At 36.2% G+C, this 27,682-nt stretch overlaps 2 protein-coding genes across 11 annotated transcripts in view; both read left to right on the top strand.

Annotated features, from left to right (window-relative positions):
* The first annotated feature begins 1,352 nt into the window (after window positions 1–1,352).
* Window positions 1,353–23,137, top strand: LOC121420435 (zinc finger protein 235-like). 3 transcript variants are annotated; one of them, XM_041615068.1, is made up of 6 exons: window positions 1,353–1,494; window positions 9,419–9,632; window positions 10,013–10,081; window positions 11,068–11,175; window positions 11,822–12,441; window positions 13,261–14,791. In XM_041615068.1, the coding sequence occupies exons 2-6, from the start codon at window positions 9,442–9,444 to the stop codon at window positions 14,724–14,726; spliced, it is 2,454 nt and encodes an 817-aa protein (XP_041471002.1). In that variant the 5' UTR covers window positions 1,353–1,494; window positions 9,419–9,441; the 3' UTR covers window positions 14,727–14,791. The 3 variants fall into 3 exon arrangements, with proteins under 3 accessions (XP_041471002.1, XP_041471004.1, XP_041471003.1); XM_041615070.1 differs by lacking the exon at window positions 13,261–14,791 and adding an exon at window positions 19,786–23,137 and having other exon boundaries at window positions 1,358–1,494; XM_041615069.1 differs by lacking the exon at window positions 1,353–1,494 and adding an exon at window positions 1,502–1,726.
* A 2,468-nt stretch (window positions 23,138–25,605) lies between these two features.
* The window catches only part of LOC121420433 (zinc finger protein 721-like), a 65,942-nt gene continuing 63,865 nt past the window's right edge, over window positions 25,606–27,682 (top strand). For 3 of the 8 annotated variants that reach the window (XM_041615064.1, XM_041615062.1, XM_041615061.1), the window contains exon 1: window positions 25,612–26,012. In XM_041615064.1, coding sequence (XP_041470998.1) covers window positions 25,747–26,012 — 266 coding nt within the window. In that variant the 5' untranslated portion in view covers window positions 25,612–25,746. Of the gene's footprint in view, window positions 26,013–27,682 lie in introns of all 8 variants that reach the window. The other 5 variants (XM_041615058.1, XM_041615060.1, XM_041615059.1 and 2 more) reach the window with 5 other exon arrangements.

Below are 27,682 nucleotides of genomic sequence, written 5' to 3'. Positions count from 1 at the left end.
GTCTCTCATATAACTTGGTCGCACATTGAAAGAATAATTGTTTGACAGCTAATTTAGTCTTCAAACCATGAGTATTTTCTGGCTCGCTGCGCTTGTAAATTGAAGCATGGTCAATTCTAAATCTATTTATTTTTCTTCTACATAACAGTATAATATAACATAAATATAACAATTATATTGTACATTAAATAATCAAAAGGCATATCGATAGCAGATGATGCATTGCCGTTGTAAGCAAAAAATGCTTGAAAATATGACAAACCGAAGCATATCATATAATCAATATGAGAAGATTATTAATTGATATTCAGACAGTAATCTATGTCACAAAAAAGATAAATAAATAAAAAATAGAAATCGTGGGAGGCCTTGACTGTCATCACCAAGTATGTTCATTTATATGGGGCACCCCATTTATTTATTTACTTATCAATTAAGGCAATAGACCTATATTAATTAACTGCTATATCATCCTCCACTGCTCAGAGCGGATGTACGCCACTAAAATGTACAGTTTAAAGCAGATGCAATATCATAAATCTCCCTTTTTTGCATAGACCTCTAGCTGTACGAAATTAACAAATTTATTTCTGCAGTTTATCCTCCCCCAAAATGTAAGAGTGATATGAATTTCAGATTGTTCAGGGAAATTTTACTGTTGTTATAGCCCGGTGGGGTCACTCAATATGACTTGGGGACCGGAAAAGGGGTCAATTTTACGGAACGTCCGCGGACAGAACACTCCTCGAAGTAGTGAAAATAGGGGTGCTCACCGTCCTCGATCTGATGGAAATAGGGGTCAGGAAAAAGGGGAGAACGATTACGCGAAGTAAAATCCGTCGCCGAGTCACATCATGCTCTGTATCTTTATATGGACAACTCTACATTTATTTTTACAAAGAAATCTACTTTTCTTATTTTTCAAGAAAAATAAAGTTCTTTTGGATTATTGTATCAGTATGACATGGCTCTTGGTCATCTTTAAGGACTGAGCACTCTGTTGCAATTTCCTCTAATGAGGAAAGGGTGTAAATGCCCTGTCCTTGAAATACGGTAAATAGGGGTAAATTTGCGAAATGGGCAAAAGTGTCCTTACAATCTTATAATTAGGGGTGTTTCAAGGTACCATTTTACCGCAATTTTGTCCTTGTTTTGCGTGAAAATAGGGGGGTAAATTTCACAAAATGTCCTTGAAATTGACTGCAATAGGGGGTCACTTGCATTTGTGGTAACGGTCGCTCTAACGGTCATACGTGTCCCCTTCTGCGGCTGAGTGACCCCACCGGGTGTTATAGAAGGAGCATAGAGTTGAAAAGAGCAAATAATAAGAAAAAATTCATTGACCCCCTGGTATGGCGCGCCAAACGCGGAACAAAGAGCTTTCCATAATTCAGTCAGAGAGTTCGCAAGATTTGCAGGCAAAATAAGCCGAGTTTCCAGATTTCTGAAGTCCTCTGTTTTTGTTGCTGAAATATTCGCTTCTTTATCAATAGGGTAAGGGTTTGGAAAATACGTATGTATACCATATAACTTTTCTAAAAAGGTGTCACTCAGCGTGGAAGCCAGCCACAACAACAAAGCTGCCAGACGAAAAGCCGCCAGCTGGATGAGGAGAGCAAGCCTAGGCCCCGCTCCGCGCCCTAGGCCGAGCCCCTGCGGGAATTCGGGGTGTCGCGAGCCCTGGGCCTAGCTACCTAGTCAACTCGAGCCGCTAGATTTTTGTTAGGTCAGTCTCACCCATGGGTTCAAAGCATCTCGCGTGCGAAGGAATATCAGTCGAATGCAACGCGACACACACGACACAGTTAAACTTTTCTGGGCTTTTGCCCACATAAAATATTACTAAAAATTTTATATATCACATTCTGCTATGACACTTACCGAATCATTTAGATCCTTCCGTGACTTCTCCTTGAAGTTTCTTTTAAAAAACATGTATATTTTCTTGATCTTTAGTGAAGATTTTACGGAGATGAAAACTGCTCAGCGCGGATATCAATTTTCGCCTAAAGAGGGCGCGCGATTTATATTCATATCAAAGACACGACAAGGGAAAGACTAGGCACCTACACTACTTCTACACGCAAATCGACGCAAGGCATTACGCGAAGTCCGTGAAGTGTCCAATCTTTTCATTGTATAGACTTTGGGATACCGTATACGTATTATTGACGTTCGTTAAATCCTCTACTGGTTTCTTTCCAGGCATGTATATTTTCATTTTTTTTTATTAGTCATCTTTTTAAATTCATTGCAAATAAGTGTTATCATTACCAATAATAATCTTTAATTATGTTTTTGAAGGTATTTCATTCATTGGTGCCCATAATTAGTAAATTAAGCATAAGGATTGCGCATTCAAAGAATTTAGATACAGTTATAAAATTACCGAGGAGCTGAATCAAGTTTGTGAAATTATTAGCGCCACCAACGGGCTTCCTTGTATTTCCGTGGAAGAGACAAGCGAAGTCACTTTCGAGGCCGAGGTAAGCGAAATTTGTTTTTTTTTAATGATTATTATTTTATTATTATTTTCATATTTTAATCTATTGCTACTTACCGGCAAGAGCCCCGGTGCGTAGCAAGAAGGAGTTTCGGCAAATATTACTTCAGCAATGAAGCGATGTTTGCCGACTACTTTGAAATCCAGGGTCAAACACGGTCTATTGTACGAGGTTAGTACATACTAACCTCGTGCAATGTGTGAGTGGGTCAGTCTCTCGCCAGCGCTCACCGCACAGTCCGTGCTGGCTCCACTTCACTACCATGACTACCGGTACACTAATGCTTCACCTACCCTTACTGCGGCAGCCCGAACACGTACTGTGTTCGGGCTGCGAACAGCTTCACCCAAGCTCACCGGATCCGGACCGGATCGGCCAAAAGAGATTCGGGAATTTAATGATTATTAATAATATTACACGAAATTCGAATGAAGGAATCAATACATACTTACAACTTAAGCCGCAATATTCACAATCCTCAAAACGAAGAAGTAATGTCCCAAAACTAGGCAAAAATGGAGGGATGTTTTTCCGATGTGCATTAAAAGTCGTTTGTACAGGAACCAATGGAGGATCGATATAGCCTTTTGACGAGGCAACGGGATAAATTTGATTTTTGTCAGCAAACAGGCGAAAAACAAAAACAAACAATAAAAGAAAAATATACTTAGAAAATAAAATAATAATTGAATATGCGTAATATGTGTGAATTTTAGTAAGTTCGTATGTTCATCAGATTTGCCAATAGCACTAAAGTCCATATAGAAAATATAACTTAAGGCCCCGACAAAAGGCTATCATTCGATGCGTCGGAGAAAGATTTACATGAATATTCATGAGACAAGTTCCGTAAATTCTTGCTTTTCCCTTTGCCTGATAACCAGTCAACATACGGTTTTGTTTTTTTTTCTTTGAAGGAAATAACATATTTTCTTTTGAATTATTTGTTTTTTCTTTCTTTCTCCTTCATTCTTTTCTTTTCTTCTGTTCTATTTTATTTTCCTTTGCCCTTTTTTTTATTCTCGTTATTTTGTTCCCCTACCTTCTCTTCATTTTTGGGTCGGTTTTTTTCTTCCCTTTTTTTAGTTTTTGCCTTTGTTTTTCTTTTTTATTTTTCATTTTTTTCTTCTCTTTTTTGTCTCTAATTTTCTTCTTGTCTTCTTTGTTTTCGAGAGATAATACTCATGGTGTCGTACTACAAATTTTTTTATTATTATTATTATAGAAATCTACAGATATAGGTAAATAAACAAGCGAAGAAATAAATTAATACTCATATATTAAAGGAATATTTTCAGGGGCGTACCCAGAATTTTCCGTGGGGGGGGGGGGCAAATTCGTCTGCCCAAAAATTTGACAAGCAAAAAAAAAGAAATTGTCTTCAACCAGAAATAAATGATTTCGTACCAGAAAAAAAATTGAAAAGCAAATAAGAAAAAAAAGGTCTACAAGTTCAAAAGAGGGGGCACTTGTGGCTCGTCGGGATCAGTTGTGATTCATCGTCATGGGTTATGACTCGTCAGAGGGGGGGGGCAGTCTATCCCCCCCCTCTTAGGTACGCTTGTGAATATATTCGTTGATCAAAATTATTGAGTGATCAGCAAATCATCTCTTTAAGATATTGATGCCCATTTTCTGGAACCCAGCAACTGAAAGGTCTGCGCTGACTTAGCCTAGAATCTAGAGGACTCCGTGATGTGAAATGATTTTAAAGACATTATCACGGAGTCCAATGCTGGCTCCCACATATTTTAATGTTGTTCTTTCTCTCTTGTTATGTTTTCCATTTTATTTATTTTGTATACTGTGCATGCATGAATCATTCTGTCAGTTTGAATTGTATGTTGTATGTTTTAATGAGAATTTAAAATAAATAAATGAAATGAAAATATATGCAAATCTCATTATCATCCAACAATTTTCATATACTATTGATGCTTATATCAATATCAATTTGTAATTTGTTTGAACGGAGATTATAAGATGATCATGAAATATGATTAAAATTCATATGTTTGTTTCTAGATTACTATGTAATCTTTCATCTTGTTGGCATTCTTTAAGCCTCAATCATTGAGTATATAAATCTCTGCGGGATAAGTATAGGCCTGTAATTACAAAGAATTGAATTGCTCATTACATCTTAGGATGCATAAATTCGCCGGGAATCTTGCTTATCTGATTGTTTTCCTGGCATCCAAGAGGCGCTTTTTTCGAATACGTCCCGTTCTTTTGTTTTGCTTATAAGAATTAATGAATAATAATGATGACACTAAATCAGCTTATCTATATTTTTACCGCAGTACCACTGAAGTATTGATGCAGAAATCAAATTTTGTATAGATTTTGTCATAACATCCCAATAAAAGTCAGGCCTTTGTCATGAACCTTTTCCATTTTTCTATAACAAGTGCGTCGCAAGGAGGCGGTGGGGTGGCCTTCCCCATCCTAACGCCCCCCCCAAAAAAGAACATGAGAAATGTTGAGAGCGAAGGGGAAAGCAATGGCGAAAAAGATAGCTTTGCGGGATTTTCTTTCTCTATAAATATTTGCTTCCGCGCAAGTTTGCGAGGAAATCATGAAAATATAGTTTTCTCCTTTGTTTACCTTTCCCCGTTTTCCCAGCTCGGCTTAATGCTATTTTGTTTCGTTGCGGCATCAAGTTTTTAAAAATAATATTTGGGAACGGAACTTGTATTAAGATTACAGGTCAAAGTAATATATTTCTTCAAATTGATCAATACCAACTTTTCCGATCCCTAGGTAAGGGCGGTAAACTATAACGATGTCAATTACCCACAAAGACTACTTCTCCGCTTTTCAGCTCTTTACTAGTGAATTTATTTGGGGCCGCAGACGGCCTTATCATGAGCATGTAAAGGGGCAGTTATAAAAATTGTGAAAAAATACAATATTACTAGATGATGGAAGTTCATATGTCATCAATCTCCTGTCGCCTATTTTGCGCCATTAATTTGATATTTTGCATGTCACTTTTTGTCCCTAATCATTCAAATACACTGTTAAAAATGATTGAAAAAAACGCTGTTTACGACACGAATCACACAATTGTTTAAACAAGTATTTAAAATCTTAAACAACACAGTTTAAATTCAAAATTTGATTATCAATAATTAAATTCAAATATCAAATTATCAATAATTAAAGCTTGATTGTTTAAGATTTTAAACACTTATTTAAAATGTTTAAACAACTACTGCGCAATTCACACAATGAATAGTGTTGTTTAAATTATTTTTTGACAGTGTAAGCACTTCATATAAATGAGCTCAATTAGGGGCGGAACCATGATTTTCAAAAGGGGGGCAAATTTTTCCAATGAAAAATTTGACGAGCAAAAAAAAAAAAAGAAGAAAGGTTTTCCAACCAAAATTAAGGAAATTTCGACCAGGAAAAAAAATTGCTAAGCCAAAAAACAAAATGAAAGAAATCTTTTTAACAAAAAATAAAATTATTTGGCCTGAAAAAAATTTGACAAGAAAAAAAAGGGGAGGGGGCACAGTTCGGTTTTAACACCATTTTTAACATCACAAATTTTCATTATGCTTCTCAAGGGGGGGAGGACGAGCCGGCTTTGCTCCCCCCCCCCTCCGGATCCGGCAGTGAGTTCGATGTTTTTAATGTGAATTTGACAAGCAAAAAAGGTCTTCAATATAAAATTGGAGGTCGTTTCGTATCAATTTTCTTTAGAAGGGGGGCGATTAAAAAACCTATGCTACTGCCATGGTGATTAGAGATTATCAAAGCGGCAGAATTTTTTTTTAATCATAATTATTTATTCTTTACAATATCTTGATATTTATTTCACAAGGAGGCAAAGTTGTTTTTAAGTATGTCCTTTCATTTAAAATCATATTCATTCCTTCCTAATTGCTATTACAAGTGAAAAAGATGAATAACATCAATAAAATCAGGATTCATATTTAAGAAAATCGTTAAGTTATTCTAAATGTAAAATTAGAATCTGTAACTATTTCTTTAATATCTCATAATCACAAAGGGAATAATCATAATACAGACTAAAAGTTTCTACATGATCTAGATATCTCTTAATATAATTATAAAACACAATCATGCTATTCGTAAATTTTATTTGTTCAGTATATAAAACACACACACCAAGAGAACAGTCATGCTCCCCCCCCCCCCTTCCCATAAACAAAGCATAAAAAGAATGAAAAGGAGAAAATATAAGTTTATAACAAATGACAAATAAAAAATATATATATTATAAAAACACAGAATGTAACAAAATAGCAATATATATGAAATAAATTATTTTTTCATTAATACAGATTTTTCTTTTTCAAATTAAAATGAAAAAATGGTATTGAATTACATGCCTAAATCACGATTTAACTGAATCGAGGCGACTTGCCGAAAGTTTTGACCTACATGCATATTCATTAAACTGTTTTGTAAAGGCAGAGACGTCATCTTATGAATATTTATATACGCATGCGCAGAAACTATTTTCACGTTCTTCAAACATGGCGATCTCGCGATTGGAACAAAAGTCCGAAAATTGACGTTCTTTCGAAGGATTTTTTGGAATTGTATACATCAGTTTTAATTGAAAGTTAAGCTGATTTAGGAACAGTTTGTTTAGGTAAGATTGATATCAATCGTTAGATTTTTAATTCATTATTATCACCGGTTTTCTAATGCCAAACATCGCGAAGTTTTGTACTCCGGTGAGAATGCATGGAAAAACTCAGGACCCCGACACTGTCTGAAGACGTGTCGGGGTCCCCGGGGCAAGACCTACCCGAACTTCGCTTCGGCCGGATGGTGAACTCGATGATTGATATTATTATTAATAATAATATTCCGAATCCGAGTGACAAACACAAACTTGAGTCTTGAACAAAGCCAAAGGTGGGATCAAAAAATGGTTTGTTGTAAAAATTAAAGAAAAGAAATGTAACGAAATAGAAAAAAAAGCTTAATTAGGCCCCTATACTTAATATCTTACTCTTCACTCGTATTTCACTCCGTGTCCATCCTCCAGAGTCCAGTTATCCTCGAAATTAATGGCCAATTTCAAAACAACATGGCATGTGATAACGATTGGTTGCGCCGATTGCATGCGATGTTTTGAAATCGGCCGTGAGTAATAAATAATTTAGGACCTACTGTACTGGTTCCAACTTGTAATAGATTTTGTGTGGTGTTTAATACCATGTGTCAGCATTGTGTAGTCATGTACTGGCATTCACTGGTTGTTTATAGTCTTGAGGACGCAATGATGATGATTTTTTTAGATATGTCTTACATTTCTAGAAATGTAGACATGTCTAAAAAAATCATCATCATTGCGTCCTCAAGACTAGGTTGTTTATGTATGTGTGGAACTTTTCACATACTATTATTTCATTCTAGACTTTTTTTCCAACTCAATCCAACAAAGGGAAAGGATCCCTATGCGCCCCCACCAAAATAATGAGAGCTCACTTCAGATTTTTCTATTGAATTTTTAGTGTTGCTTACAGGTACCTTGTTTGGGACTCAAACTCACCTCATAATAACCTGATAACTGCAGTCAAGACCACTCATTCAATGAACAAGGTTATGATTTAACCTTGTTCTCAATTACATCTCCATGTGTGGCAAAATAAGGGTGGCAATTTTGGCTTATTTTCTCTTTTTCTATGGGACAAATGCTTGATTTTCTTACACTGTCAGTTTCCAATACAGCTATTCATCATATAACTTGGCTCTTATGTAAATTTAATTCTTTAAATTGTTTTTTCTTAAAAATAGAGATTGAAAAATGAAAATTTTCTTGCCATATTACTTTCCATCAATAGAGGGCATGCACCAAAATATGCCCAAAATTCAAGTTTTTGAGCACTCTGGTGAATACAAAAATTATTCCCAAGTTACTAATGAAAAATAAATTGCAACTGTTCAAGGAAATTAGTAATTTTGGTCACAAAAGTGATATTTGAATGATTTTTTTAAGTGTGTTATGTACAGTGCTCAGTGGTATCCCATAGTCCTACCTGTAGATTTCCCAAAGGCAGGACGGTTGCAGTGAACAAGTGGTCCAGACCCCTTCCTGCTGTGCTAGGGTGAAGCGCTGATACCGGCAGAGGTTTTTTAGCGAGTATGGGCCAATAGTTTTGACTGTTCTAAATTTACAGACCCTTTACTGTCTAAATAAACCGATGTACATGTATATGGACAATTCCACGCACTCAATCCTGCTCGAAAATTTGACTGAATAAACCATATTTTGGTATACATGTATTTCCACTTTCCCATCATATATTTTTGTGCTAGATATAATATTTTGAACCTTTTCCATATTTTTATTTTCAATTTTAGTGGGGGTGCATATGGAACTCTTGCCTAACAAAATTACGATGTACAGTGGGTGATTTCAAATCTGGTGTTGGTGTTGGAATTTGGATTGCTTCCCCTAGCTCCGAAACCTATTCTGAGTTTGTAAAACTGAACCAGATCACATTATCAAGGGTGTGAGTGATCACAAACAAAAAATCTGAAAAAAGCTGAAGAGTGTTGAAAAAGAAAGAGCTCCCATACTTTTTGCACAGAGGAAAGCAAAAAATAAGCTGAAATTAAACTGAAAAAAAATCTGAAATCAGATAAAAATCTGCACTCTCACACCCCTGCTCTATTGACACCTCAACAACTAGTTAGTGACTTTTCAGGACCATGTTCATTTTATGTATGGTGTTATACTTGTGTAAAAATTGACCTAACACCAACACCCAAAGGTCAACACTGAACTTGAAATCACCCAGTGTAGATGGCAGTATGCCTGTTGGATCAAGTGAAAACAGACCTACTCTTCTGCGTTGACAATGCTCCTTTCTTGAACAGTCATTTCTCGTCACACTGAAGTGTTAATTCTGCTTCTCCCTCAGACACATGTACAGGATTTGAAAAGATGGGGAAGAAAAAGAGAGGACCAGTTGGAACAAAGAAAGGGACGCTGCGTATAGCCCCATGTATCATGATACGAGACGGAGGCAGGTACCGGATATGGGTCAGCGAAGCAACGATGAAAGGTCTTCTTGAGGTTCAGAGTCAACTCTTGTTGAGTTCATATGATGAGGTCCTGAGTGTACTGCTTGCAAGGTTAGTGCCATATTCTGAATTACTTGATTAATTTTCAATCTAATCAATTCACACACTCTAAAGAAAAACTGACGGCAAAGTGTGTTATAGGCATAGAGAAAAGTATCAGTTTTGTCAATATTCAAAAGATTGGGAGAGTGATTTTGATACATTGATATTTTGGGAGTCATGCAAAAAAATTATTCAGGATAAAAACAAGCATTGCAAATATCAGATTATAGCAGATCATTACATTTATCTCAGACAAAATATTGAATTCTGTCTTTCAATATGGTATGCTTGTGACATAATTTGGAGGGATATCTTCAAGTGTTATTTCAAAATGTTATTTTTTAATTTTTAAAGAGAAATTTTCCCTGATTTTCCTCCTTCCCATACAGTTATAAAGAGATATCAGGCAGAAGGCACAAAGCTCAAAGTGAGAGGCTGAATGATTGGTGCTGGAACAGGTATGTATACAGTCTGTATCAGGGAATTTTTATTCTTATTTTTCATGGTGTACATTTTGAGCTGACCAGCCCAGTTTAAAGGACAAGTCCACCCCAACAAAAAGTTGATCTGAATAAAAGGAGAAAATTCCTACAAACATAGCAGTGGACATTTCATCAAAATTGGATGTAAAATAAGAGAGTTATGACATTTTGAAATTTTGCCTAATTTCACAAGACAGTTAGATGGACATCCTAGTTGGTATGCAAATGAGGAGATGTCATCCACTCACTATTTCTTCTATAGTTTATTATATTGAAATATGAAATATTCTAATTTTCTCCATAATGTTCTGTGAAATAAAGTTTTACTCCTCCTTGAGCATGTGGAATCACCATTCTTTTAACATCTTATGGTTCAGTCAAGTTTGTTTTAATTGCCAAATCTGTAAAAAAATTGAAATGTTGTATGATAAAAAAAGAAATAGTGAGTAAGGGACTTCATCAACTCGGTCATTTGCATGTCACCAACTTGTGCATGTAACTCTTTTATGAAAAATGAGCAAAACTGTAAAATGTCTTAACTTTGTTATTTTACATCCAATTTTGATGAAATTTTCAGTGTTCTGGAATAGTTTGATTTTCCTTTATTCATTAATAAATCAACATTTTTCTGGGGTGGACTTGACCTTTAATAGCAACATTATAACATTTTGTATTGAATATCGAGAGCTCTCTATTAGTTTCCAAGGGCTCTAAATTTTTACCCGAGTCACAAGGGCATACATTGCATGGCTCATTTCATTTTCAGAATAACTTACATAGTTAGAAGCAATTGAATAACTGGAATGAAAAACTTTATACACGAATGCAAATTTCAGTGACTATCTGATAACATCTTTCAGGGTATTGACAATTTTAGAGTTCAGTTTGCAATACCTCATCTGTCAAAACTGACCTAGTTGTAATCTAACTTTCAACTGTTGATTTGTTCTTGTATAATGCAGCCCAGTGCAACGAACAGACTCCTGTGAACAATCTTCAAGTAGTACAATGCAATCAGCAACATCATTCACGGTCCATAGAGAGAAATCCAGTAAACCAGCTCCAGTAGGGTAGGAAATAATTCTGATTTTCAAGCCTGATACTTTTGTTTCAACTTGTGGGGTAATTACTTAATTTTTCGGGCCAATTCTTTATTTTCCAAGGCTATTTTTTCCTGCTAAACAAACAATTATCTGGTAGATTTAAATTATAATAATAATAATGAGACTTGTAAAGCACCAAATCCAATCTGTAGAGTGATCAAGGCACATAAAGATCCAAGAGTTTGTATAAATAGCAAAGTTTTTAGAAGATTTTTGAAAGTTTTGACAGAGGTACATTTTTTATGTCTTCTGGAAGGCTATTCCACAATGCTATGATGATATCATAGAAGCCATTTTTTGGAATATTGATTTTTTAATTATTACAAATTCTTGATTCTTGCGTGTCATAGCTTTGTTTTAGTATGGTTTGTCGCAAGTTGATAAGATTAATCTCTGCAGGTCCTAAGAGGAGGCACAACTTGGGGCTGCTTTATATAGCTGTTTGAAAGTATGACTTCATGAATGACTGATGACCCTTTCTTTAAGATTTATGAATTATCCTTCAGCTGAATTAGCATCCATAAACATATTGCAGTCATGCATGCAGAATCTTGAGTATGTCCTCCTGTGTGGAACTCTCACATCTATTTTGATTGTATATTCCCTCCAATAGAATCATTGGTAACAAGAAGGCCACTTCCAAGAGAGAGCGACAGCTTTGTGAGACCACCAGCATTGTGAAGGAAGAATATTTGGAAGACACTTTGACAGAACAGGATCCCTTGCAGGAAGGCAAGTCAGAAGACTGTAGGACAGAGAGTGAAGGAACTCTTCAGAAGTCTGGACAACCAAGAGAACTTGAAGGGTTTTTCTTGGAGCATGGTAATCTGGAAGATAGACAGACACCCTTGCTAGAAGACAAGTCTGGAGATGGTAGGACTGAGAGGGAAAGAAGTCTTCAGATGTCTGAAAATCCAAGAGGAACATCCGAGACTTCCTTGGATCGTGAAAGTAGACTGACAGGAGAAAGTAGGTCTACGGTACTATCAACGCAAAATCAGCAAGAAGGTCCTGATACTTCCATGAAGGAAGAAGAGTCAGAAGACGACTTGTCCTATGCAGATTATGATATTAGTGATGATGGCGATGATAACCACAAGAACCTAGTGCATCCGTCAAATGAAGGGGACTCGAGGTCCTCCACGTTCTTGATGAAGAAAGAACCTGAGGATGATGGTAGTTCTGGTGGTGGAAAAGCCAATCTGCATGAAACATCATCCTGCAGCCAACAAGGTTTGTTCTCATTGTCAAAACAAGGCATGTTCACACCCGCCTGATCACAAAAACTTAGTATTTTCTGATCACGGTAGATTTCTGATTAAAATCTCTTCTACACTGTAGGTATCCAACTGGAGAAAGGGTAACAATCAAGCGCAACTTTGTAATATGTTTGTTTCTTTGTTGGAAAGTCAAGTTTTGTTTGAATTTTGGAGTTTGATCCCAACTCTTTTTTGGAATTTGGAATTTTGGAATTTGATCCCAACTCTTACTGCCGAGGGCCCTACACTCTGACTCAGATTTCTGTCATGATTGGAAAATATTAGCTAACTTTAAGGTTGAAAGCAAATAATGTGTAATCCCAACAAATACCTTTCAAAATTCAGGTACAATTGTAAATTTGAATCTAGGGATCTCACAAAGGTTGGGAGATATTTGCAGTGTGACCGGAAATTATAAAGATTGAAAAATGTTGTGAGGCATATAGATTTCATGTTTCTTTACTATAGGAATGTGAGCCCTGTAACTGCCCAGATTCTACAAGAAATTTATCTGATTATGGCAGAGAGGCATAAAAATAGGCAAATAATTACCAGGTATTTTGAAGCTTGAGTAAGTTATCATGTTCATTTTGTGATCAGAAAAATTTTGAAAATAATATGGTTTGATATCAGGTACCAATGTAATACTTAAAAAAATGCAGGTGATACAAAAAGAAAATGCATATTGTCTACATCCATCCATGGGCATAAACACACCTTGAGAATTAGAGACACATGTATCTTGAAAGAATCATCTATTCTAAATCAGCATTGGACCTGCTCTTCTACTCAGGTGGGAATTCAAGTATGCAGAGCACCTCTCAAGGGACTGGACACACTGAGGAAATGTCAGGTGATACATCATGTGACAGGTCACATGGAAAAGCTCTTCCCAAAGGCTTCCTATTACAAGGTGTGCAAGGAAACGATTCTGAGTTTCTGATGGGGCAAGGTACGCAAGTGCGTTTCACTATTCTCCCTTTACTGAACCAAGCAGAAAATCCTCAAGGACAGAGTGTGGCTGACAGAGCTACCCTGCCAGATCACAATGATGAAAGATTGGATGGAGACCTTGCAGTGGGCTGTGGTGTGAAATGTGGCAAAACATCAGGTGATGCATCATGTGACCGATCATATGCTCAAGGACAGACTGCGACTGACAGTGCTATGATTTTGGATGATCATAATAATAGATTGAATGGAGACATCGCAGTGGAGTGTAGCCTGAAATGTGAAAGAGCGGGTGATGTCTTGCGTGCCAGATCACATTTTCAGGGATATTGTTCTCTTGACAGTGCTACTGTCTCAGATCATGAAGATGGAAGGTTGGATGGAAACATCACGGTGGGACATGATGAAAAAGATGAAATATTAGGTGATGCATCGCAAGACAGATCTTCTAAAGGACAGAGTACTGCTGAGGGTTCTTCTGTGTCAAATCACGATGATGGAAAAGTGGATAGACCTATTGCAGTGGGGCATGATGAGAAACATGTACATGTAACAAACCCTTTTCAAAACAAGCATAAATCTTCAGTATTGTGTTCTCCAAGAAGCATCCAATCCAATCCTCGTAGCAAGTCTAGGGAAGATAGACCTTTCGTCTGTACAGTCTGTAATAAAGGATTTAGCCGTAAGGATAACCTGACAACCCACATGAAAATTCATCAAGCGAAGAGGCGTCGTGATCAGTGCCCGTTCTGCAAGAAAAAATTCCTTTGTAGCAATTATCTGAGGATGCACATCAAGGTGCACACAGGGGAAGAGCTGTATGTGTGTTCTTTTTGCAAAAAGACGTTTTTCAAAAGGCAAAGTCTTGATGAGCACGTAAGAATCCACACAGGAGAAAAACCATTTCAGTGCTCATACTGTGATATGAGGTTTGCCCGTGCTGATGCGTTCAAGAGGCACACTCGATCTCACACGCGAGAAACGTGCCGGTATTGTGACAAAACATTTTCCCAAGCTGGCGATCTCAAGACGCACATGGAAAAGCACTCTGCAGAAAAGCCCTTTCAGTGTGCCGATTGTGGCCAAAGTTTTGCTACCAAATCCCAGGTCGTCGATCATCAAAAAACCCACGCAGGAAAAGAGCCTAACTTTTGTTCTGTTTGCGACAAAAGGTTCAAGAGAAAACATGATTTTATTAGACACATGAGAGTCCATACAGGAGAAAAACCCTATCATTGTCCAGTATGCTCCAAGAGCTTTTCGGCAAAACGCTCTCGCAGTAGGCACATGAAAATACATTCAGGTTGAGATCTGGTGGTTCTTTCACAAAGTGTTAAGTATGACTTAGAGTCGCACTTAATGTCCAGTCAAGTCCACCTCCGAAAAATGTTGATTTTAATCAATAGAGAAAACTCAAGACAAGAACAATGCTGAAAATTTCATCAAACTCGCATATGTTTAACAAAATAGTTATATGAACGAGCCAGTTACATCCAAATGAGAGAGTCGATGATGTCACTCACTCACCATTTCTTTTGTTTTTTATTGTTTGAATTATACAATATTTCAATTTTTACAAATTTGATGATTAGGACCTCCTTGCCCTAAGCACAAAATGTTAAAAATAATGGAATTCCACATGTTTCCTGAAACTTCATTTCATATGGCAATGACAAGAAAATCAAAATATTTCATATTTCATATAATAAAATACAAAAGAAATAGTGAGTGATTGATGTCATCAGTTCCCTCATTTGCTAGTAGATTTAGTAGTGCATACATTAATGTACCTGACGAGTCACAACCCATGCAAGGGACATATCCCCCCCTGACGAGTCACATGTGGCGTTTCTCTGAACTTGAAGACACTATGTTTGCTTGTCAAATTTTTTGGCGGACGAATTTGCCCCCCCCCCCCCTTTTTGAAGAATCCTAATCCTAGGTATGCCACTGAGTGCATTGTGGTGAAGGCTTGATGAAATTCATGAAAAACCATCTAAAGATCATTAAGGGAGTTTTGGAAATATCAAAAGTTTTGGATTTATGAGTAATGACTTCATAAAAATACACCATCAAATCACCAATATGTACACTCGAATGTACTGAAGTAGCCTATAATGCAAATATGCGCTATTATTGGCCAAAAGGAAGAAAAGGGTTTTAGCATAATTCATTGATCAATAATTTTCCAGAAAAATTACAAGGCTTTCTGTAATCCTACATTTCGTTTGATTAAACCCATTTACCACTTTTGATAGTTTCCAGTGTAATAGGATACCTGTTTCATCTAATATCCACTTTATAATCTAATGCCACTTTTGTCATGAATTTATGGTATCAACTGTTAATTAATGAAATTTTTTTAATTTGGCAAAGTAAAAAGTAATAACTAGAGGAAGTATTAATCAGGCCAACTGAACATGAGATGTAGATCTATGAAAATAGAAAAATATGAAAAAAATGTGGGGCAAATGGCAATTGGGCCAACTCGACTGTCAACCGAATGGGCTATAACCTACCTTTACATGTACATGTATGTAGAAATAAATACATTATCTGAGTAGACCGACTCAGGAACTTGCCATCAATAAAAAAGAAAAAAATTAAATTGAAAGTAGCACATGTACATGTATATCAGACAGTATTACAAAGAGCAAGTATTCATGGTTATTTTTTGTATTCAATGTGCATTATTTTTTTAGAGAAAATATAGAGCAACAGACAACGTTTTTGTCTCACCTGCATAGCAGAGTGAGACTATAGGCGCCGCTTTTCCGACGGTGGCGGCATCAACATCAAATCTTAACTTAAGGTGAAGTTTTTGAAATGACATGATAACTTAGAAAGTATATGGACATAGTTCATGAAACTTGGCCATAAGGTTAATCAAGTATTACTGAACATCCAGTAGAGTTTCATGTCACATGACCAAGGTCAAAGGTCATTTAGGGTCAATGAACTTACACCATGTTGGGGGAATCAACATTAAATCTTATCCTGAGGTTAAGTTTGTTTGACAAGTTTTCGGCATTACTCCTATTTGTTTAAGATCAGTATGCTCAATTTGTAATGAAAATCATAAGATCAGTATGCTCGATCTGTATGAAAATCATAAGTCATAAGTCAGAAAAATTGGAACTAGTGGGTTTCGAACCTGCCATCTACTGCTTTCCAGGCAGCGACTCAACCACCAGGCTATTCTGGTTCACGGCTAAGCCATGATGAACTGGAATTCAAATACCCTCGATCCTCTTCTTTCTGACTCATTACTATTCAAATGCCGTCCGCCGTGGACAATAGATAGTAATTTAAGAGGCTTTTATAGGAGGAAATTATAATTTGTTTAACAAATTTTTGGCATTACTCCTATTTGTTTAAGATCAGTATGCTCGATCTGTAATGAAAATCATAAGATCAGTATGCTCGATCTGTATGAAAATCATAAATCATAAGTCAGAAAAAATTGGAACCAGTGGGATTCGAACCTGCCATCTACTGCTTTCCGGGCAGCGACTCAACCACCAGGCTATTCTGGTTCTCGGTTAAGCCACGATGAACTGGAACTCAAATACCCTCGATCCTCTTTCTGACACATTACTATTCAAATGCCGTCCGCCGTGGACAAATGACATGATAAGTTAGAAAGTATATGGACCTAGTTCATGAAACTTGGCCATAAGGTTACATCCAGTAGAGTTTCATGTCACATGACCAAAGTCAAAGATCATTTAGGGTCAATGAACTTACATGTAGACCATCAACATTAAAATCTTAACCTGAGGTTAAGTTTTTGAAATGCCATCATAACTTAGAAAATATATGAACCTAGTTCATTAAACTTGGACATAAGTTTAATCAAGTATCACCAAACATCCTGCATGAGTTTCACGTCACATGACCAAGGTCAAAGGTAATTTAGGGTGAATGAACTTTGGCCGATTTGGGAGTATCTTTTGAATTACAATCAAAACTTTAAAAGTTTTTGGATCTGATTCATGAAACTTGGACATAAACATCCTGCATGAGATTCACGGCATATGACCGAGGTCAAAGGTCATTTAGGGTCAATGAACTTTGGCCGAATTGGGGGTATCTATTGAATTACCATCATTACTTTGAAAGTTTGTGGATCTGATACATGAAAATTGGTCATGATAGTAATCAAGTATCACTGAACATCCTGTGCAAGTTTTAGGTCACATGATCAAGTTCGAAGGTCATTTAGGGTCAATGAACTTTGGCCAAATTGGGGGTATTTGTTGAATTACCGTCATAACTTTAAAAGTATGTTGGTCTCGTTCATAAAAATTGGACATAGGAGTAATCAAGTATCACTGAACATCCTGTGCACGTTTTAGGTCACATGACCAAGGTCAAACGTCAATGAACTTTGGCCATAATGGGGTACATGTATCTGTTGAATTACCATCATAACTTTGAAAGTTGATGGATCTGACTCTTGAAACTTGGACATAAGAGTAATCAAGTATCACTGAACATCCTGTGCCGGTTTCAGGTCACATGATCAAGGTCAAAGATCATGTAAGGTCAATGAACTTTGTCCATGTAGAGGGTATTTGTTGAATTACCATCTTATATCTGTAAGTGTATTGGTCTAGTTCAACATGGACATAAGAGTAACAAGTATCACTGAACATCTTGTGCAAGTTATAGTAGTTTTCAAAGTCAGCACTACTGCTATATTGAATCGTGTGATGCAGGTGAGACCGCCAGAGGCATTCCACTTGTTTATAAGTCATACAATTTTACACATGCTCTCAAATGCAATCAATAGTGAAAAATTCTCAGCCCTCTTTATAAAAGCCATATGTTACATAGTCAGTATAGTATCTTACATACATGTATAGGCCTGTATTCTTAACTTAGGTTTAAATGAAACCCTGGTTTAATGTTGTAGTTTAACTATTGGGAGCCAATTGGAGCACAAGTCCCTAACAGTACATATCCAATTTATTAGCTCATTTGACACCCTAATTGTTCATGATTGTCTGGGAATGATAATTGAAGTATTTTTCTTATGATTCAAGCAAAAGGAAACAAAATTGTGAACATAAGAATTATACAATAAAAACAGAATTTTTTGAATTTTTGTTTTCCCATAATTTTAACACAGAGTTAGACCATGGTTTAAGATAAACCCGAATTCAGCATACGGGCCATAGTGTTTAATGAATTAAATTCCTGGAACAACCTACTTTGTGAGAGCAGAACAAATTGAAGAATAAATCATGCTAAGTTTTGAGTAAAAATTGACCACAATAAGAAAGTTATGAGCATTTGAATGTTGTTGAGTACAATCGTGCTATGGCGATCCTTCATGTTTGAGTTAAGTTTGTTTATTTATTTATTTACTTTAAACAATAACAATATGTTAACATCACAGCACAAACGTATCTATTCTAGTATACAGATGTAATTGCTAACATTATAAAGGATAAAATGAGAATATATACGATAAATCTGAATACATAAAATGTGACGTGCGTGTATAAACCTGAAATAAATGTTTTAACATTTTTTAAGATCCCAGTCACAGTCTCCAATATTGATTATCTAACAAAAAGAGATCCTCCGTGTGGCATTGCAAAGAAGATGTGTGATAATATGTGAAAGAGGTTTGCAGTTTACCAATAATATTACATGTGGGGTAGTCCTAGTCCTGAAAAGGACTGTGAAAGTATAAGGTGAGAAAGAGTACCTTTGGGAATTTAAAGTCCACCCTACCAAAAAGTTTATTGAATAAAAAGAGAAAAATCCAACAAGCATAACACTAAAAATATCGAAATCGAATACGAATGACATATGTAAGTTTCACTTAATTTCACAAAACAGTTATATGCACATCCTGGTCGGTATGCAAATGAGAGGACTGATGACATTACTATTTCTGTTGTATTTTATTTTATTGAAATGTATTCTAATTTTCTCCTAACGGTCCTGTGAAACAAAGTTTTATTTCTCCCTGAACGTGTAGAATTACCATTGTTTAACATTTTATGGTTCAGTCAAGTTGGTCCTTATTGTCAAATCTGTAAGAATTGAAATATTGTGCAATTCAAAAAAAAATGGGCGCATGAGGGACATCATAGATTCTCTCTTTTGCTTGTGACTAAAAATGGTGCATAACTATTTTGTGAAAAATAAGCAAAATTTTGAAATGTCATAATTTCTTATTTTCCATGCTATTTTGATGAAATTTTCATTATTATTCTTGTCTGAATTTTCTCCATTGATTTGAATCAACATTTTTTTAGGTGGACTTGACCTTTAAAAAAGGACTGTAGAACCAGATGAGATTGCTGATTTTTTAAAACTTAATAATGTAGTACCTTCCTATTTTTTTCAGGTGTGAATTCAACTATCCAGACCACTTGTGGTACCAAGAAAACCTATCAGGATGTATCAGGTGGCACGTCACATGACATATCACATGGGGTACATGTCCCAGAAGAATGGATCTTACATGGTGCACAAGAAAACTATTCTGATTTATCTGCCAGGGCCAGTTGCTCAAGTGAGTATGACTCTGAACTTTTACCAACGCAAGCTGACTATCCACAAGGACATAGTGCTACTGACGCTGATACCATGATAGATCATGATGGAGGGTTAGATGAAGACATTTTGATGGGATGTGATGTGAAAGGTGAAATAATGTCAGGTGATGCATCATGTGACAGATCACATGCTCAAGGACTGAGTGCTACTGACAGTGCTACTGCATCAGATCATGAAGAAGGCAATGGAACGGGACCTAGTGACGAATGTCGAACAACCTTATCAGACATCAAACAGTCTTCTTTTTGTCCAGTTTGCAATGAAAAATTAACCAGCAGCGATGACTGGACTGATCATTTAAGATTACACAGCGAACTCTGGCCTCACGAATGCACCTTCTGCAACAAAAGGTGTGCCACTGTCAAAGATCTTAACAGACACATGCGAGTCCATCCTGGAGCTAGACCACACAAGTGCTCCATTTGTGGCAGACGCTTCTCGGAAGGATATCATCTCAGAGAACACATGGCAGTTCATGCGGCACAGAAGCGATATCAGTGCAAGTTTTGCGAGAGGACGTATGCCCGGAGGGGCAGCCTGTATGCCCACATAAAGACACATGAGAGAACTTATCAATGCAAGCATTGTGACATGAGGTTTACTCATCGGATCATGCTGTCGGAGCATACAAGATCGCATCACTCGTTGATTAAAGAAAAAACGTTTGAGTGCTCTATTTGTCACAGGAAATTTGCGAGATCTGCCGACCTCATCGGTCATCGAATAGTCCACACTGGAGAGAAACCTTTTCAATGTTCTCAGTGTGGCAAAACTTTTTCCTACAAGAGAGTGCTTGTCACCCACGAGAAGATTCACACAGGAGTAAAGGATCATCTGTGCCCCATCTGTGGGAGGGTGTTTGGTAGAGACTACATTTTACAACAACACATGTTAATACATTCAGGGGATCTACCCTACTCGTGTTCCGTATGTTCTAAGAAGTTTCGGCAAAAGAGTACAATGGTAAAGCATATGAAAAGCCAACACCCAACTCTGGCCACGTAGGTCCGAATTCACGAAGGTGGTTTTGAAAACCATTGGTTGAATCCAAATTTTTTGTATCTAGATTATGCTCACTTTACCACGTCCATTGGAAAATGTCCAATATTGATGCATATTAATGTTAATAAGCATGGTGCCAATGTAGACGATCTGGTGAATATCTTCAAAATCTACATTCGCCCACTTTTGGAATTTGGATCACCAGTTTGGAGTTTGAGTCTTATTACAGCCCAGTTGGAAGAACTAGAACGTATTCAAAAGCGAGCTCTTCACTGCATTGCATTCTAGAATGCTCTACCTTAAGTCGAACAGAATACAGAGCTGCCAAGTAGTACAGATTTTCAGTATTTAGTATTGAAAAATAAGAATACTGATTGTTTCATAAAAATACTGATTTCTAATGTTTCAGTTTTATATCTTGTCCAATGGTGTTTCATTGAAAATACTAATTTCCTCACCAAAATACTGATTTTCTGCTTTAGGAATACTGAAATTTTCTTGTGCAGGTTGGCAGCTCTGAGAATAAGTTGTACGGACTTATAACTCTTAAAGAATGAGAGATGACCTTTGGACTTGGATTACTAAAATCAGAGCGTCGTCCAAATACGCTCCCCCTACCAGAAGATCCAAGTCCCACTCGAATGTCCTGGTGCAGAATTCTGTATGCTTGGACATACCATTATGCAGAACTCAGAAGATATAAACAAGAAGATACCACACATTGTATCTGTGTTGAATTCAAAATGGTTTTGTTGTTGCTCGATTCCTCTATTCAGCACTTTCCCATTGTCATCCCTTTTCTGATCTTTCTCTTTTACTCTTTGTCCCTCATTTCCTTGTTTCTTCTCTTTCCTCTTTTACTTTTCCTCAAGTGAACATATATATATCAGCTCGCTGTGATTTTAACTTTGTGCAATATATATAGTTTGTTACTGCCATATACCTAATTATGTTTAAAATTGTAATGTTTTCTGAACCTGTTTAATTATCCCCCTTCCCCATTCTCGTGATCAAGTGATCTGCACAATTTTCAATTTTAGATCAAGTGAATGTAAAGTTTGATAATTATTCAAATATTGAGTTTAGTAATATTGAAATTTTCGTGCCAATGCCTATATCTCTCTTGCCATTATCTCATTGCCCGTACATCTCACTGTCTTATTCTCTTCATTGTATTATGCATAGTATGACTTAGATTCTTGGTAATTTTTGTTACTGCCATCTTTTACAAGGTTTAAACCAGTTTTGCGCCCGTTTCTTTCCTTCTATTTTTCTAATCCTCCCCTTCTGTTTTTTTTCCAGATTTTCCCTTCATCGTCTTCCCCTCCTGTATCTTTTCTTTCTGTCTCTTTCCTCCCACTCTCTTGCTCTGTTGCCACTCTTTTCCTCATTCATCCCATCTCATCCTCTCTCTCTTCCTTTTTTCATTTGCCTTTTTAAAATTTTCTGTTTCCCGTAATCTTGGTTTTCTCTTTCTCTCTTTTCTTTCTTTCTGTCCCTGTATTCCAGGATTATACATGTGACAAGCCCTTAATGCCTTAGATATGTTATGTTTGATTTACACCTTCACACTATGTGACGTTTGTACATGCTTCATTGATCAACATTTTACTTTTTAAAGTTTTTTTTTTAATTGTTTATGTGTATTATCAATCGATTGGGCGTAATTTTTATACTTTATCTCTTTTTCCATTATATATTGACTCTCGATCCTACATATACTTTATTTTCCTTTCTGCAGGACACTGATCGTTATTCCTTTTTCTTTATTTTATTTTCTTTTATTTGGTGTTGTCACTGTTCTTATTCCTTTGTTATCAACTACTTAATTTGCTCTAAAATATGATCACCATTACTCTACTTATGATTTCCCATGATTAAGGTTATTAGAATTTATGTCTAGGGGGGCTTACCAGTACAAGCTCTGCTTTTTTGAATCCCCCATTTTCATTATCACCTTACTTATAATCTGTAATATGTTTGATTCTCTGAATTTATATTGAAAGAATGATTTATTCATTAATTAGTTATTTTTCCACATAACATAACTGAAGTATTGTTTGGCAAAAAGAAGCTGCTGTAAACTGCTTATCTAAAAAAAAGAGCCAATGGGGTAAATAAGAGTCAAAAGGGGCCTAATCTTTCGATCCTAGCAGAATCTTCGGAGGCAAAATGACAAACATATAAGGTGGAACAACCATAATATAGACCACAGACATACAACAGCAACACTGGAACAAGGAGACAAAAGGGGCATTCGTGAGAAGAGATGACCAATCAGGTTAATGAAGGGGATGAAAGAAAAGGAGTAGGCAGACACAAAGGGAAGTTAGTGTAAGGCCAAAGAAAGACCTCAAGCCAAGAGGGATTAAGATAATGAGGCAGGCAACATCAAACAGGATCTGGAACAAAACAGTGATAGAGGGTATGAGGAAGATATGAAAACAAGAGAATTAGTGAGAGGTGGGTCAAACAGGTAACAAAGTATTAGTGAGAAGTATTGTTTACTTGTATAATGTTTAATATTCTTTATGTATTTGTAAAATTATGTATGAGGAAGATATGAAAAACAAGAGAATTAGTGAGAGGTGGGTCAAACAGGTAACAAAGTATTAGTGAGAAGTATTGTGTACTTGTATAATGTTTAATATTCTTTATGTATTTGTAAAATTATGTTAATTATTTGAAAATGAAAATGTAGAAATTGAAACTTGAAATATGAGCATATATTTGGGTAGTTTAAATCTTTATGCCTACTTTCAAGTTCCAAGGCATGAATATAGGCCCCAAGCCTCCCCCCCCCCTCTCCTTTAATTGCTTTTGTACCAGTGGCAGCACCAGGGGGGGAGGCTACTCACAAGGATTTTAATTGGATTCCAGATCTAGCAACCATTCTCAAATTCTAAAAATTGCTAATTCACTTGCACCAGATGGATGTCACGTGTGTTCATGATTATGTTAAAGTCAGTTTGGGCACCAAATTTTGTAATTGAGCAAAAATTATTGTCCAGTGTATGTACATGTAATTAAGGACGATGTTTTCTTAATAAACCGAACAAAAAATATTTTTAATGACATTGTATATTGATTTGCAGTGTCACCCCCCACACACGCTTTAATTCAAACTGATCCTTTGTTTTAATAGTGAACAAGATATCACCCAAACGAGTAGGTTGATGTCATGAGCCACAGATTTTTTTTTTAGGGGAGGGGTTCATGTATTCTATTATGAATCTAATAAGAAAATTTCAAATGTATTTTTATAGCACTCCCAGAATAAAAACTGAACTAGGCTTTTCATGAAATAAAAGATGCATCATGTACCATTTGATACAAGGGACTGATTATTCTTGCTTTAATTGTAGTTGTATAAACAATGCATTACATATCTCATATGAAATACATGTACAAAAGAAAGAAGTCATTCATATATATATATATATATATATATATATATATATATATATATATATATATATATATTGTATATATAAATATATATCTATATATATCCCACTTTCTCAGTAAAACATGAAGCCAACAGGCTAATACCTCGGTCACATTTGCTCTACGGCGGCTGTACGGCGAGTAAAAAACAGCCTTTTATTCATTTTAATTCAAACCACCTACATCTATATGTAGCTAGTATAAAAAAATGTTATAACGGCTGTTTTTGACTCGCGGTACGGCCGCCATAGATCAAATGTGACCATAGCATAAACCTAAATGGCAATTGAATTTCTATCATCTTAAATGTTCAGCTCCAGCCCCACCCACCCTGCTCTTTATTCTCATCTTAATTTGCATTTCCTCTTTCCAAAGGGTAAGACCACATGGTTGAAAAAAAAGACGGTCATGGGTCTTTACACAAGTTAAAAGTCATCAGAATTTTTAAAATACAACACAAAAGATGGGAGGAAAAGAAAAGAAATATAGAAAAGGCAGGAAAAAAATTATGTAAAGGAAATAAAGTAAAGAAAAAACAAAAAGGGGGAAAAAGTGAAAAATTAAGAGTGAAAAAAGACTATGGAGAAATACAGCTTGAGATATTGAAAAGAAAATGAAAAAAAGTATTGCAATATGAACTGATAATTGAAAGGTATGGGATCACGAACAAGCATAATTTTTGCACATTTGATGCAAAAATATAGTTGATACAGTAGATTTATACATATTTGACTACTCTTTTCTTTAATTAATTCATTGATCATCTTTCTTTGTCTTCTTTTTTCTTAGTCGTGAGAATTGTTGATGTTGTTCCATATGCCCCCCCCCCCTTCATCTGGACGCCATGAGAGAAAAGAATAAGTTATATAAGTCATAGGCAGGCATATACCCAGTTGTTGTGTGTCCGTCAGTTTTAGAAAGTCATTTGGAAAAATTTACAAGCGAAGTTTAATAAATGTTTGGTACAAATGTTAGGAAATATTATAGAGAACAAAATAGAGGATGATTACAATGATTGAATTCGTATTTTTAATGTAATCAAAAGACAAGAAAGATGGCTTCGAAAATATTAAGTGTCCGGACACCCGACCCCCCATCCTACTTTCCACAAGCAAGATAGGAAACGCGACCGTACCGGTCGCGACGTCGCGGAGCGCGCGCCGGTCTCGCATGATCAGATCTGCAGAGCGTGCGTGTGGCCGGTTTAAGGAACCCATCATGGACGCCAATCACTTTTCCCCTAGGCTGCACCTGCGATAAACATGTAAACGCCCGATTTTCAAAATTATTGGAGTCTGTCATGGCCGAAAGAAGAAAACTCGGGCGTCCTTCATTTTCTCCAACGAGAAAAGAAGCATTTAGAAAGGATTCCAACATGTCCAAGAAGATGTTTAGAGATAAAAAGCGCCAGAAGCGAGATGAGGCTTTGTCTACCGTCGTGCCACCGACCGCAACCCGCTACAAACACATTCGCGTTACAACTGCTACGTTCTGGCGATGGCGATCACTTGCTCAAGAGCTTGGGCTGGATGGAGACGAACAGATGGCTTCATTTCTGTTAAACACGTCAGTGAAGTAGAATAGATTTTAAATTAAATCTCAGATATTTTCCTAAATCTTGATCCAGGCTGTGGTAGGGTGGTTTGTAAAATTAATAAAAGTACCGGTACCGTACCCAGCGGTTCTTTAGTTTTAGAAAGCCAAAACAGCAAAAATTAATGAGCGAAGTTTCATTCATAATTAAATTTTTATTACAAAGTGTTTTATAATTATATTAACTTGTTAATATAGAGAAAAAAATAGAAGATAATTCAGGGGACTACATGTCATAGCACATGCCCTGGGCAAGTAAAAATAGAGTTTGGCAAGACCTCTCATTCAATGAACAAGGTTATAATATAACCTTGTTCTCGGTATGATGGTGGGCCCCAAGTCTGCCCACCTAACAATTTGAGTTAAGATTTAACATGAATTTCTTCTTATTTCACAAAATCTTTCAGTTGATAATGTTCCTTACATCATAATGAGTTAGTGTGCCAAATATCTCATAAAAATTTGAAAGAAATATATGATTTTCTTGGAGAAAAACTTCGGGCAGTCATTTTCAGATTGAAAAAAAAATGGTACCAGTACCCCATGTCTGCGCACTCATTCACTTTTCACACGATTCGGGATTTTGATGACAAAAGGCTGCATTTTGAGACCGTCATATGAAATGCCCTGAAATCATTATTGGCACCATTTTGAGTCGGATTTTTTTATGAATACCTGTCTATGCATTGAATGTGCAAAGTTCATGCTCGTTGCGTATATTCTTTTACTAGAATCGCGCGGGTGCGCAGACTTGGGAGACCGCGCAGACATGGGGGAACTGACCATACTTATATCTCCATGTGTGACAAAATAAGGGTGGCAATGTTTGGCTTATTTTCTCTTTTTCTTTGGGGCAAATGCTTGATTTTTTTACACTGACAGTTTCCATTAGACCTGTTAATTCATACTGCTTGGCTCTTATTTAAATTTGATTCTTTATAACATTTTTTCTTAATTAAAAATAGAGATCAAAAAATGAAAATTTTCTTGCCATATTACTTTCCACCAATAGAGGGCGTACACAAAAATATGCCCAAAATTCAAGTTTTTGAGCGCTCTGGTGAATAAAAAAAATATTCCCACATTACCGGTACTAATGATAAATAAATTAAAACTATGAAAATTAGTAATTTTGGTCACAAAAGTGATATTTTAATGATTTTTTAGAGTGTGTGCTCTATACAGCATTGGCATACCATAGTCCTACCTGTAGATTCTCCACAGGCCAGATGGTAGCAGTGAACAAGTGGGCAAGACAAGTGTTTTGAAGTAAAGACCACAACTAGCCCGAATTGCGTAAGAAAATTCTCACAATAAAATGACGAAAGTTAGGCCCTAGGGTTGATATGATATACATGTAGAGTTTGAACCTATACTATATTTGGTCATGGCAGGTAAGATACATGTAATATGACTTGTCTTCTTCGGAAAAAGAAATGCAACAATAAAGTAGTAGATAAGTTAATGTCTAAAAATGGTTTTAAAAAATACCGTGCAACTCTTTTTTTGGAGAGGTAAAAACTTTGTTTTTCAATGATTTTTTTCGGCAAGTGAAATAGATTTCGGGGTAAATATATTTCAGATATTTAAAGATTTGCTTGCCCGACACAAAGAACAATTGTCCATAGACTGTACATGGCAAA

Source organism: Lytechinus variegatus, chromosome 8 (assembly GCF_018143015.1).
Source record: "Lytechinus variegatus isolate NC3 chromosome 8, Lvar_3.0, whole genome shotgun sequence".
In the NCBI taxonomy this organism is placed as follows: Eukaryota; Metazoa; Echinodermata; class Echinoidea; order Temnopleuroida; family Toxopneustidae; genus Lytechinus; species Lytechinus variegatus.
The sequence above is the reverse complement of the archived record's forward strand: the minus strand, read 5'-3'. Positions and strand labels throughout refer to the sequence as shown.